Source organism: Passer montanus, unplaced genomic scaffold (genome assembly GCF_014805655.1).
Source record: "Passer montanus isolate IOZ18808 unplaced genomic scaffold, ASM1480565v1 scaffold70, whole genome shotgun sequence".
NCBI lineage: Eukaryota > Metazoa > Chordata > Aves > Passeriformes > Passeridae > Passer > Passer montanus.
The window spans coordinates 3,150,367-3,163,953 of NW_024372148.1; the positions used below are offsets into that span (position 1 = coordinate 3,150,367).

The 13,587-nt window shown below is 39.0% G+C and overlaps 1 protein-coding gene across 1 annotated transcript; it reads right to left on the minus strand.

Moving 5' to 3' along the window:
* Positions 1 to 2,183: 2,183 nt before the first annotated feature.
* Positions 2,184 to 11,457, minus strand: LOC120512121 (laminin subunit alpha-3-like). The gene is made up of 10 exons (XM_039730078.1): positions 11,443 to 11,457; positions 11,176 to 11,266; positions 10,048 to 10,110; positions 8,751 to 8,792; positions 8,479 to 8,616; positions 7,107 to 7,241; positions 4,509 to 4,643; positions 4,062 to 4,108; positions 3,052 to 3,151; positions 2,184 to 2,200 (listed from the first exon to the last, which is right to left on the minus strand). The coding sequence occupies exons 1-10, from the start codon at positions 11,455 to 11,457 to the stop codon at positions 2,184 to 2,186; spliced, it is 783 nt and encodes a 260-aa protein (XP_039586012.1).
* Between the last annotated feature and the right edge of the window lie 2,130 nt (positions 11,458 to 13,587).

Here is a 13,587-nt window from a genome sequence, read left to right on the forward strand (position 1 = left end):
AGTGATCAGCAAACACACCGTGGCTTCACCTAATTAAACAACATTAATGACTGGCTTCCTCCTCCCAGAGCCCTTTAGACTCTTTCAAACACAACTTAATACACGTGCATAAGCAGCAATTACTTTGAGCTTCCCGTGTTTGTGCCTGTTTCCTTTTTAATTTCTCCTTAGAATGTGAAAAAAGCCACTTAAAAAAAAACCACCTCAAATAATACACCCTGCCACATTGCTAAATGCAGGGCTGCAGTTCTGCAGCCCTATTTTCTATTCAAATGTTTTTCTAGCAAGTCAATTTCTGCAGCAATATCACAAAGAATAATTATGTTCAAAAAAAACCACTAACAACAAAATCTAAAACCTAGCTTACAAAAATTACAAGATGTTAATTTTTTGAAGCGTGGTACCCCAATATTTAATCTGACAAAATTGCAATGTATGTGTTCATATAATATACAGATTTCCAACTGACACTGGACAACAATATTGAATGACTTCCTACAGGAGACAGGACTTGTGGCACAAAGTAAAGGACACCTCTAGTAATGAGGTATAAAATGCTGCACTAAGGAACAAGTATATCAAGGCTAAAACTTTCAAGCTGGATTGAAAGGGTAAGTGCTCCTAAACAAGATTTATGCCATAGTCTAAAAGCACCCTGTTTTCTAAGACATGCACAAAATGACTGGGAAGCACAGTGGTAACATCTGCCTTGTTCTTTCTCCTGCTGAAAGTCAAAAGAAGAGTCACAAGCAATGTTACAGCACCAGCACCAGTGTAAAATGCTGTGCATATGAGTAATTGAAACATCCTCTGTCTAAAAGTACAGCCTAGGGAATTCTAAAGACTTCAGTGCTAAGTGCAAATGTTCCACTATAGATGTCCTTTAGTCTTTTTACCTTGGCAGCCAAAATAATTCTTTTTTTCAAGAGCATAATAACCAGCTTCACAAGTGTCACAGGAATCTCCACAGACATTAGATTTGCAGTAGCATTGCCCATTTTCCTGTGAAGAAAATAAATTTCATCAAAGATGTTTCAGAATCTTTCCAGAACTTCAATCTCCCAATAATTTGAATTCCCTCTAATTCTAAAGAGGAAAAAATTTCTAATCTCAAAAAACAAAAAACAAACAAAAACAAAAAAAAATCCAAAAAACCCCCAAAAAAACCAAAAAAAATCAACCAAACAAAACAAAAAACCCCAAACACAAACCCCCAAAACATTATCTGGACATTATCTGTCATTTATTATCTTCATAAATAGACTAGAAAATACATAAACTCAAGAATAAAAAAAAATTTAAACTTTATACATCCCTAGGATGCATAAGATTGATCCTTTGATGTATAAAACTAGGTATTTTATCTTCAAAAGCAATAAAACAGTGCTGGGATTTCTACCTTAGCAAATGGTACAATAACTTAACAATAACCAATTGAATGAATATCTTTTAGTTTCTCTTTACCTGCTGACATTCTGCAACTCCACTTAGTGTTCCACTCACATCACACTGACATGCTGCACAGACGAAAAAAACAAGACACCTGCATTTCATCTTTCCATGATACCTTACAGGGAAAACCCCCACCACCCAGAATCTGCAATTTTGAGTCAATGTGCCACAAGGTGAATTTTCAGAACTGATATGAGGTGAGAAGAAAAAGAGAAGGAGAAAGAATGAGGACTTCTAAGTATGTGTGGTTTACTGCTACGTTTTAAAGTGATTTAACTTGTATTTGACAAAAAACAGGAATGAGTTTGAATTTACAATTGTTTTCTTTCTCAGAAACATTCAAACAATTTATACAAAACAGTGTCTTCCAGCCTGACTGGCACCTTCTATTCTGCAATGCTACTCTGGGACCAAATCAACTTTCCATATGAAATAGAAATGGAGAAAATAGTGCAGGGAGGAATTATGATGAGCCAAAGTTTGGACAAACCCAGGATCAACTCTGTGACTGAAAGCAGAGAATTACATGGACAGTGCAGTACTTAATATTTGAGTTGTTTAGTATTTAGAGATCTAAAGTAAAAAATGTAATGATACTATTATCAGGTCTAAAGCTACTCATCCCAAGTGGCTGTTGTGGTGGAATCTGTTCCAAAGGAAACAGCTGGAGAGAACTTTAAAGATTTTTTTTTATCTTTACCCTTTTTAATCTTCATTAATTATCATCTGCCTTAAAAACACACACTCCCTGTTGGAAAACATTGACAATCACAGTTATTACACAGATATAAACCATAACAGATCTGTCACACCCTGAGGCCACAAAAAGGCTTTACACTCCAAGCTACAAAATAACAAAATAGAAAAGCTCTTTTATTCTCAAAACAATGAGCCAAATTCTGATTTCAGGGTTTACAGGTAAAAATGTCTTGCCCCAGTAGATCTGCCATAGGGCCGTATCAAGTGGGCATCACTGGAACTTCAGATTACACCCTGGTTCAGCACCAGGCAAACACCCATGGAATTATGGCCCGGCTTGTGAAAGTAACTGCTGGTATCATGGGTAATTTGGTGTTACAATTAAGCTGCACGAGAAACATGCTGTTAACAAGAGTTGTGTCACAAAGAGCACCACAGACAATGTCAGAGAGTAGAGATGACTACATTTCATAAGCCAAAGAAATATGCCACAAAGCCATACCTGTACATCCCTCAGGGTTTTCTTTGGCCAGGTTCCAGTACAAGGGTTTGCATTTACTGCAGGTAGGACCTTCAACATGCTGGAGACATTGACAATATCCCTAAGAACAGAAAGGAGCTAATACGGGTTCACCTGCATCTGCCATAGGGCTGTATGAAGTGGGCATCACTGGAACTTCAGATTACACCCTGGTTCAGCACCAGGCAAACACCCATGGAATTATGGCCCGGCTTGTGAAAGTAACTGCTGGTATCATGGGTAATTTGGTGTTACAATTAAGCTGCACGAGAAACATGCTGTTAACAAGAGTTGGAAAAGTCACAAAGAGCACCACAGACAGTCAGAGAATAGAGATGACTACATTTCATAAGCCAAAGAAATATGCCACAAAGCCATACCTGTACATCCCTCAGGGTTTTCTTTGGCCAGGTTCCAGTACAAGGGTTTGCATTTACTGCAGGTAGGACCTTCAACATGCTGGAGACATTGACAATATCCCTAAGAACAGAAAGGAGCTAATATGAGTTCACCTGCTTCATAAAAAACTTACTGATCTTTATTACTAAGAAAAGCCTAGTATTGTTAAGAGCTCATGCAGTTCACTGACTTTTACAGATACATGGACCTCAGGCTGGGTCAGACATCTTTGTTTTTTCTGTCTCATACTATCAGCACAGGATTGTTCCACCCAGCATATTTTTTATGTATCTAATTTATTCTAAGGGTCCTAAAGGATATACTTTCCAATTCTTTTATAGCTTTATTATAACTGTTCTAAAGCATTAACTGGTTTGTACAAAGAATAAAGCCCCATATTTCCTTAAAATAGTAATTCATTTTTATATTTAATATTTTCTTTATTGGTGGAAGACACACAGAGCTCTATACAGAAACCTACATAGGTACCCTTCCACCCATCAGACTCACCCTCTCGGTGGTCTTTGCCACACATTTAACAATGCCTGTGATTTCTGGTAATATGCAATTACTAATGACCATCATTGTATTAACAACAACAATAGTGGAACAGCAACAAAGATGTAATGATTTTTCAAGAATAATTTGATCCTGAAAGGCCTGTTGCAACCCAGATGGTCTTTGAGATGTGCACAGACTTATATCTTCGTGCATATGTTATGTTAGTGTTAAGAGTATACCAAAAAGGCATAAACAGATTGCATATTCTATATACAAAATATAACCCCCCCATCCTTGACAAGGTTTTGCACTGGTATGATCAAAGAGCAAAACACAACGTTTATTTCTACTCCTGCTCTTCAAACAAGCTCCTGCAATTCTTTTAGAGCCTAAGAGCAGGCTTCAGGGCTTGAGCAACAAGCTGGATGTGTTCAGCAAAGACACATGAATGATTAACATGCACTGTTAGCTGCAGTGGCAGAATACTTACAAAGTGAGAACCAACGCTACCGGCGGGGTCACACTCGCTGCTGACACCTTTATAAAACAAACACATTGAAAGATCTTTTGAAAACAGAGGCTGTGGAATGTAGTAGTGCAGAAGCACAATGTAGCCGGTGCGAGCTTGAAAGGGCTTTTTAATACAGCTACCTTGGAGAGACTCAAATACTTTAAACTCCAAGACAGCAGAAACTTTTAATAATGATTTTTTAAATGTGTATTTAGCTTGATTTATAGTATTTGGGTTTGTATGCAAAGCAGTCACTTGGAAAAACAGAGCCCTAACCTATGGAACTGACAGATATTTTCTTAAAGTTCCTGTGCCATCAAAATGTAAATCTTTTAAATGGAAATATATTTGAGAAGATTTATTTTCTTCTGTGTTGCAGAAATAGGAAGGAAAACCCCAGTAAAAGTAGGGGAGGCTTTTACTCACGCAAGCAGTCGGGGTAGCTGTAATATCCTGGAGCACACTGGTCACATCTCAGCCCAGCATAGTTACCACGGCACAGACACTGCCCTCCAGGACCACAGGTATTCCCCAAAGAGCCAACACCATCACAATTGCATGCTGCACAGAGGAAAAAAAAAAGATACACATCTAAATCTAGAATCTGCCAAAAAACTTATATTTTAATGTAAATCATTTATGTTCAGAAAAACCAGACAAAGCATAATTTCACCAGCAAAAATAAATATCCTAAAACAGATGGTTATTTGTGTCCTCAACCACTGATAATCTTGGGTCTTGCAGTTTTGTAACTCACAGCTGAGAGATTTGGTTTGATGCCTTGCAATATACATGTAAGGGACATAAATCCATCTTACATTTGGGAAGAATGTCACATGAGAGAAATACTTTAAAAAATCTTTTAAAAATATATTCAATGCATATTGTCAACTGTAACAGCAAACTTCTCATGGAGTTACCACTATTTTGGGCTAACAGCTAAAGACAAGACCTCCTATTTTCTTGAGTGAATGCTAGAATGTTCCACAGGGTCACACTTCAAAGGTACAGGAATGGGACCCCATCTGAGCATCCCAGCTGTCCCAGGTACTAGATGAAGTGCTACAGTTTGCCACTTGGATGTTATAACTGCCAGAAGTGGCTGACTGACAGAAATACAAAGCAAACATTGTCTTCCTGTTACATGTTCATGTTTCTGGTTCCCCCTTTTGGTTCCTCTTTCTGCTGCAGTCAAAGACATCTGACTTGGCTGTGTTTACTTTAAAGATGCTTGGAAAGACACAGGGCTTGCTAGGAAGCTAGTGTAAGAGAAATACAAACACTGAAGCTTCCAAGGACAATACCTACACTAGAGTCCTCCATCATGTGACTATCATATTGCATTCTCTCCTAATTGTAAGTATTAGTGTTTTGTTTAAAGGCTTTGTTTTGATATCACTTTATTTGAATAAAGCTTCTATTGAGTTCAACAAGTCACAACCAGAAAGATTAATTCTAGTCACAGCAGCCCAAAAGATATAGATTTGTCTCTTTTGAAGATAGCAATTCCTTACAGGAATAGCAGGCTGGGTGGCTCACTTTCCCCCACAGCTTGCAGCATGCTGTGTTAATTTATGTTTAAACCCATGGCAGCTCATTTTAACTGAACAAACTGTGAACTACAGCAGTTCTGAGTAATCCCACTGACTGTGTTTTCAACTATTTTTATCCGTCTTTTACAATTTGTTTTTGCATGCTCTTTTAAGCTTTTATGTCTCTTTTCAGCTTTTGGTGTTCAAAGATCAAACACATGCAATATGGGTTTGATTTGCTTTAAGATCGCTACTTGATTTTGCCCTAGGAAAATAAAAAAGGTTATTTTAAAACCACTGAACAGTGTGTACCAATGCAGAATCCTGATTTTATGTTTTTCATTAAAAATGTTCATCTACTCCAAACCATAAAACCCACAGTCATGTGGTGTTTCTTTATTCCACCCATTGTGTTTGGTAACAACACAACACAGCCCATCTTTGCAAGGTGCCACAGTTTAACTCCAGCTGGCAAATAGGCACAGCCACTCACACCCACCCATGGGATGGGGAGAAAAATTGGGAAAAAAGGTAAAACATAGCACTGTACACAGCACTAGGCGTAAAATTAACTCTATCCCAGCTGAAGCCAGGGCATGAGGACATAAATAATTCTGCTGTCCCTCTATAGGAGATAAACAACTGTGTAAGCCCAAAGGAAGAAGACTGACATAGTCAACAGCCAAAATTACAAGAGAGAAGAAAGCAAATCATAATTTTATACATAAATCTTATTAATCAGCATAGGCAAGCCCATACCAGAACTCTGCAATATTCTATATTCCTTCTCAATGGAAAAATCACTAAGGATTAAGGGCCCCCTCTCTCATTCACTTTAAAGACAGACAAAACCTAGGGCCAAGTAGGACTTGATGGGAGTCCTTATACACACACAAGACCATTATGATACTCAAAAGTTATACTCCATTCATTTCCTTGCCTTGTAAAAAAGCAGGCTAGTCCTTGGTGGGAAACTCCATAGACATTTTTCATATTTCATGCCTACACAGACACAGGTTGGGTTAGCGCCTGTCACATGATCTTAAAATGAGTGAGAAACCACCATGAAGGGCAAAATGAGAGCTTCAGATTTTCAGATTTACAGAACACACCTTTTACAAGGTACTAAACCTTGATGCCAAAACAAGGTCCCAAAGACTCTCTGCAAAAGCAGACCAGGGCTTCACAGTTCCGCTATGCTGGTTCCTCAGCAGTCAAGTGTGCCCTGTTGCTGTGGGCCTCCATGTGAGAGCAGCTCTCAAATGCTTTGATTATTAGTAAGAAGCTGTGCTGACTGAGGGTACACCAAACAGTCTGACTACAAGGGGAAAAAAAAAAGTCTGAAATTGGAAAATTAAAATGTAGGAGGATTTCACTGTAGAGTGCAAGAGGGAGTTGCCCATTTGCTGCTGAGAACGCTGCTCTGGCTGCTGTCCTGGGAAGCACTGCTGTCTGCCTTTCAGGGCCCTGCCCATGCAATCAGCAGCCTTACCTTGACAGGCAGGGAATGAGTGGTGGCCAGGCTGGCAGCTGTCACACTGATGTCCAGTGACCCCTGAGCGACAAAGACACCTCCCAAGAAAATCACAGACTTCGGGCTGGGTACCCATCAAGTTACATTCACACACTGCCGATGAGAAAAGATATTTCAGAGGCAGCCTCTGCACAGGCTCTTTTATATTTCTTGAAATAAAAATACATTTGAAAAAAAACAGCAGTAAAAGCAACTCCCTGCTCCCTGATGCTCAACAGGATGACAATTTTCCCATCAGATTTATATGGATTCATAACAGCTTTTATTGACTGCTCACATGTGTAACAATTCAGGAACAAGGAAAACATTAATGAAAGACCAAGGAAGGGGGCTCAAAGTTCAATTATCAGTGTCAAAGCACTACACACTTAGACTGGCCCCACTGAGAGTCTGATTTATCAATTCCAAGTGCCTGAGCGACAAAGACACCTCCCAAGAAAATCACAGACTTCGGGCTGGGTACCCATCAAGTTACATTCACACACTGCCGATGAGAAAAGATATTTCAGAGGCAGCCTCTGCACAGGCTCTCCTTTTATATTTCTTGAAATAAAAATACATTTGAAAAAAAACAGCAGTAAAAGCAACTCCCTGCTCCCTGATGCTCAACAGGATGACAATTTTCCCATCAGATTTATATGGATTCATAAACAGCTTTTATTGACTGCTCACATCTGTAACAACTCAGGAACAAGGAAAACATTAATGAAAGAGCAAGGAAGGTGGCTCAAAGTTCAATTATCGGTGTCAAAGCACTACACTTGGACTGGCCCCACTGAGAGTCTGATTTATCAATTCCAAGTGATTTGCCAACTATTGAGAGTAATTCCATCACTTCTGGGACTGAAGCAAAACAATTCATGGTTTAGATTTACAATCTTGGGTGGGAGTGGTCAATAAATGGTCTAAAAAGACAGTACAGAGACAGCTATTAAAGTTCTGAACCCAGTCAGTTTTATAGTATTGATTAGATAGGGTAGCTTTGTGCATCAAAGTGAGGTTGCAAACTCATATTAAGTACACACATTTTTTAAAAAAAACCTCCAAGGATAAGTAACAGAAATACTTCCAAATTTATTCTAACTTTAATCAATGTTACTAAATCCAAACACAAACTAGAGTCTAGCAGCTGCATCAACCAGCAGACAGCAACCAAGGAAACAGGGGAATTTTTAGATTAAAATCTCCCCTCATCACATTATTCTTCTTGGACTTTTATGAGTTTTGGAAGAGCCTGTAATGAATACGTCTCCATGGCAAAATAACTTCATCCTTCAATATAAAACATGGTGTTTTGGATCTGCTTGCCAAAAGGGAATGTTTGGCTTACCCTGGCAGAAGGGGTACTGAAAATAGCCAGCTGCACAGGTATCACAGGACAAACCCCCAAATCCAGTCCGACATCTGCACTGCCCAGTACTTCCATCACAGTCACCGCCCAGCACTCCTGCACCGTGGCACTGGCATGCTGAAGAACACATTTGTAAAGAAAACATTTGCAGTATTATGATCTTAAAGTTCTTATTTCCCTTGGAAGCCAAAGGCTGGCATTTATCCTGGAGTACTCCAGGCTCCAAGTGTCAAAGAAACTATGCCACTTACACAGACACTGGGGGCCAAAATACCCTGGTTTGCAGCCTTCTTCTATTTAAAACAGGAAAGGAAAAAAAAAAGTGAGTGCATATAATCCCAGAATTCCTTGTCATTTTCCAGAGAAAAATAAATCAGTACTTAGTAAATATTACTGTTGAACAAAAATACCCTATTTATATGAGTCTTACATGCAAAATCTCATTCAAAACCCCCACAATCTGTAATTGTGCTTAGTCTGACAGCAAAAATTTACAACTTCTACTAAAACTTCCACTTAGAGGCAGCTGCCTTTCCTATGCCTTAAAATTCAGATGCTGCTCATTGAAAGGGTAAAGAGCTCAAGATCTGCTTTCTCCTGTTATATTTATTCACTTCCCTTTGGAGTTTTTTTCTTCCTTTTAAAAATTTGTGAGAGAAGGGGATGTGCAACAGAGAATACCCAGAGGCCTACCAGGGCAATTATTTTGGATGTTGTACCAAGGCAAAGTGCATTATATGTGTGCAAGTGATCTAGTGCTAGCTGTAATGAGGTCTTGTTGTGCAGAATGATAATATAGGCTAAAAAATATAAGCCCACCAAGAGAATCATACTATGGATTTCAGGCAGCTTTGTAGGGCTAACAACAAATATGAAGCTTTCTTAGAAATCAAAGTCCTTCACTGCCACTGTACCAAGGTAAAGTGCATTATATGTGTGCAAGTGATTTAGTGCTAGCTGTGATGATGTCTCTGTTGTGCAGAATGATAATACAGGCTAAAAAATATAAGCCCACCAAGAGAATCATACTATGAATTTCAGGCAGCTTTGTAGGGCTAACAAGAAATATGAACCTTTCTTAGAAATCAAAGTCCTTCACTGCCAAGGGCAACATACAATTTGCCAGGTGAGAGAGGACAGTCCACAGGCAGAAGCCAGTTAGCCTCAAGAAAGAGATTTACACCACAAAACAGTGGTTGTCATGTTAGAAAGTTGTACATTTCAGAAAGTCTTGATGGATGTATTCTTAAGTGCACCAAACAAGGTGGTCAGCTCCTCCCGCAGATGTTTGCCAGAGGCTCACCAAAGTTATTTTGATCCATAACTCCTTCTGGAGCCAACCTGTTTGGTATAAACATGACAGGATGATGAACTTCTGGCAAGAACAAAAGTTCTCTTGATGGATAAATACCAACAGAACCAAAACCGCTGCCTAAACCCCAACCTATTGATTCTATTATTCCACAAAAGAGCAGGCAGCACTGAAACAGTGAAAAATAGCAACATGGGGAAAAACAGTGAAATGGGGAAAAACCACCAAGAACTTGCCTATGATGTCACCAGCCACAGCATCACTTGGAATTGAAGAAGTAGAAGGATATACAGGAGTATCTTTAAAACAAAAGAAACAACAAGGATCATTGGAAACAAACACATTATATTCATTAAAAACCATAACAAACAATGAAGTTATCTACCATCAATACAGAGAGCATGATATTCATACGACTCTAGTAACCAACTTCAGCTTGGTTTTCTTAGAAAAGAGGTAAAAGACATTGCAATTTGATTCCCATTCCAGATAAAAGCTTCCCTTCTCAAAAAAGCAGTATGAAAGGCCAGACTATTTGGAAATGCCACTGAGTTGCTTTCCTGCTCCTTATCCTTTTGTGCAATCTTTGTTACACTAGACAGCGTTGTGAAAATTATCTAAAGATGTTCATATTTATTTCACATTTCCTGCTTCTAGCTGAAGGTCCATCTCCTTCTAGGTGGCATTACCACCTGCTACACAAACTGCCATAACTTACGACATGTACGTCTTAAGAGCTTTTATTTGAGAGTCCTCCAGACTGTCTTTCCCATTCTTAAATTTTCTTGCATTGAGATGGGATCCAAAGTAAATGAGCTACACACATCAGTGGGACTCGGATCAATGTCTACCTGAGCTGAAGTAATTTAAAAATGTCAGATTTCAATCAAGAAGATGTATGAGATGTGATAATCTAGAATGCAGTGTACAGAGAGGGTTCTATCACAGCCATTGAATTCAAACAACAGTCAGTTTTCATAGGGTTTTTTTTTCCCTTTGTTTTGTATTGTTTTCCCTCTCCTTGTGCTTCTCTTTTGGTACTTCTCTTCTAGTCAGACCTCAGAACTATGAGAATATAGCACAATCTCTGTTTTTCAAGTCACTATCACTTTGTTAAATAACCCTACTCTGTTTATGGACTATTTTCTATCTTTCTGCTGTTCTCAACATGCTCATATGACACAAATATTGAGAAGAATATAATTTAAAAGGTTTAAAGCAACACAAATTCATTTGCAGCTCTTCTCCAACATCTTTTGCCCACTCTTTCATTTTTTCCTCCCTAAAAGACGCATCCTATGCCTTGATTACAGCCCAAACCCCTCAAGCCAGCAGGAGAAGACACTCCACAGAGAAGGACTCACGTATGCAACCATCAGGAGCTCTCACTGGAACACCATAAGGACGATAGTAACCTTTTGCACACTTCTCACAGTTAATGCCAGCTGTGTTATGCTGTGCAAAACAAAACAAAAGGATAGTGCAAGATAAAGAGAGGAACTTAGAAGAATTAAGAAACCATAACTTCCTTTATACTGTTTCTACATACAACTACGAACGGGAAGAAATTGAGTATGACTGCAACAAAGAATCAATCATCATGTAGTGTTCTTTAACCACCTGTTCTCTACAGGGCTCTGGATCATGGTATTCTCACATACAGCAGCTGAATTTTTTATTTAAAGCAATATAAATTCCTCCTCCCACTAAAAAAAAACCTTTGAAAAAACATCTCTTTATATCATAAAATATCTCTTTTTAGGCTACTTTCTTATCACCATATATATATTGTTCAAGAAACTGCAACATAAATTTTTTTATCATACTACTATTAATTTTCTGAATATCTTGTGTCAAAGATCAGCAATAGCAGAAGAAATCAAAAACTGAACAGTCCAGCCAGCACAAAATAAATTTTCCCCTAGAAAAGTATATGTCTCTATAAATATATGGTTTAGGCACACCATTAAAAAATCCTAAGTAATTTGAACTAGAGCAGTGATGGCAAGTAGAAGTTGACTAAATCACGGTCACGAGGCACACTGATGAGCTCACAGACATAAAAGCCAGGGAAACAGAGCAGGAAGCTCTGCCCTGGAGCAACCAAAACATTGCCCCCAGCTCCCCTCCCTGTTTAGTTCCTCCTTAGGGGGTGTTGTAATTCAGGGCTGAGCAGGGATACAGCATTTCCTGGATGGACTGGTGAGCAGTTCATGAGCAGGGCACCCAGGACTCTGCATGCTCTTCAGTGGCTACTGGAACTCACTCCAGTGGCATATCAGTGGCCCCACCCCAGAGAGAGCTTTGGGAAGATGCCAGAAGGACAATGCAGCAGGGTGCAAGTAATCCAGAAATTATTTTGAGCATATGAAAGTATGAAAGAAAGACAAACAAGACAGCAGAATTACAGTTCTGGGCTTCTGAAAAGCAGATTCGTCCTTGCTCAGAGAGCTGCTTGACAAGATCCTCTGTGAAAGTGTCCTGGGTGGGAAAGGGGACCAAGAGAGTAGATTCTCATGGACAGCCTCCTTAGAACTAGAACAGTTCTTTCCAACATGCAAGCATGGCAGAAGGTCAGCACAGAGTTCCTGACTGATCTCAAACTCAAAAAGAAAGTGCATGGAAGGTAGAAGCAGGGCAGGCTACTTGGTGGCAATACAAGGACATTGCCCAAATATGTAATAATGGAGTTCAGAAAGCCAAAGCTTAGCAGGGTTAAAACTAGCAAGGAAGGTGAAGTGCAAAAAGAAAGACTCTAAGAGTAGAGGAACAGCAAAAAAAAAACTAATGAGTGTACAGGCCCATTGCTCAGAGGGGGAAGGAGATCCAGTGAAAAAATTTAGAACACACAAAGGACAGGAAGGTGATGTGACATCCAGCATAGTTTACACAGGGCAAAATATTCCCAAATCAACCTCATGGACCTCTGTGATACAACAGGTGCTGTGGGCAGGCCCAGATAGATGGTGAGAGACTGAAGCACATGACATCCAAGAAGATGGCTGGGCTTCTTCAGCATTAAGAAGAGAAGGGTGAATTTATTGCTACCTACTACTACTGGACCAGAGAATACAGAGGGGATGGACCCAGACTGCTATCAGAGGTGTGCAGAAAAAGGATGAGGGGCAACAGGCACAGACTGGAACATGGAAAATTCAATTAGATTTTAGGGACAAAATATGTCATGCAGGCAGTCAAACACTGAAACAGTTTGCCACATGTAGCTGTGGCATTCCAATCTCAAGAGGTCTTCAGAGCTTGGAGGAATGAGTTTCTGAGCAACCTAAGATAATTAGACCTACTCTGAGTAGGATTGTGGGGTTTCCAGAGCTCCTTTGTCATCATACTCTAAAGAAACTGATTCTATCTTTGTATGCAACACTTTTTTTATCACTTCTTCGTTCAGGCATCCATTCCTAAAACTTTTCTTTCCCCTGACACAAACAGAAAAAGTAAACTAAAATTTATGCCCTTTATCAATGAAAACAAAAAAAAAGCTATAATTGGATTTAAACTCATTTAATCCAACTTCCACAAAATTAATGACAAATAATTCATATCAGTCATATAACAAGGATTTGTAGAATTAGACTAATTTTCCTATTTTCTATCTTTGAAGCAGTATTAAAAGAAATGTTCTTTCATGAACAAAGAGCTAATAGAAAAGACCAACATGGTAAATCTTACTAGACTGTATGAACAAAGTTCTGCACAGAAATGTCGATGGGAAGACAAAGAACATTTCTTCTACTCATGTTAGTAAAAATAATTCTAAT

Coding starts and splice junctions, on each gene's coding strand:
- LOC120512121 (XM_039730078.1), bottom strand. Junction 8,793..10,047: donor TGTGGCTGGTGACATCATAG/GCAAGTTCTTGG, acceptor TGTTTTAAATAG/AAGAAGGCTGCAAACCAGGG. Junction 7,242..8,478: donor TCAGTACCCCTTCTGCCAGG/GTAAGCCAAACA, acceptor TCTCATCGGCAG/TGTGTGAATGTAACTTGATG.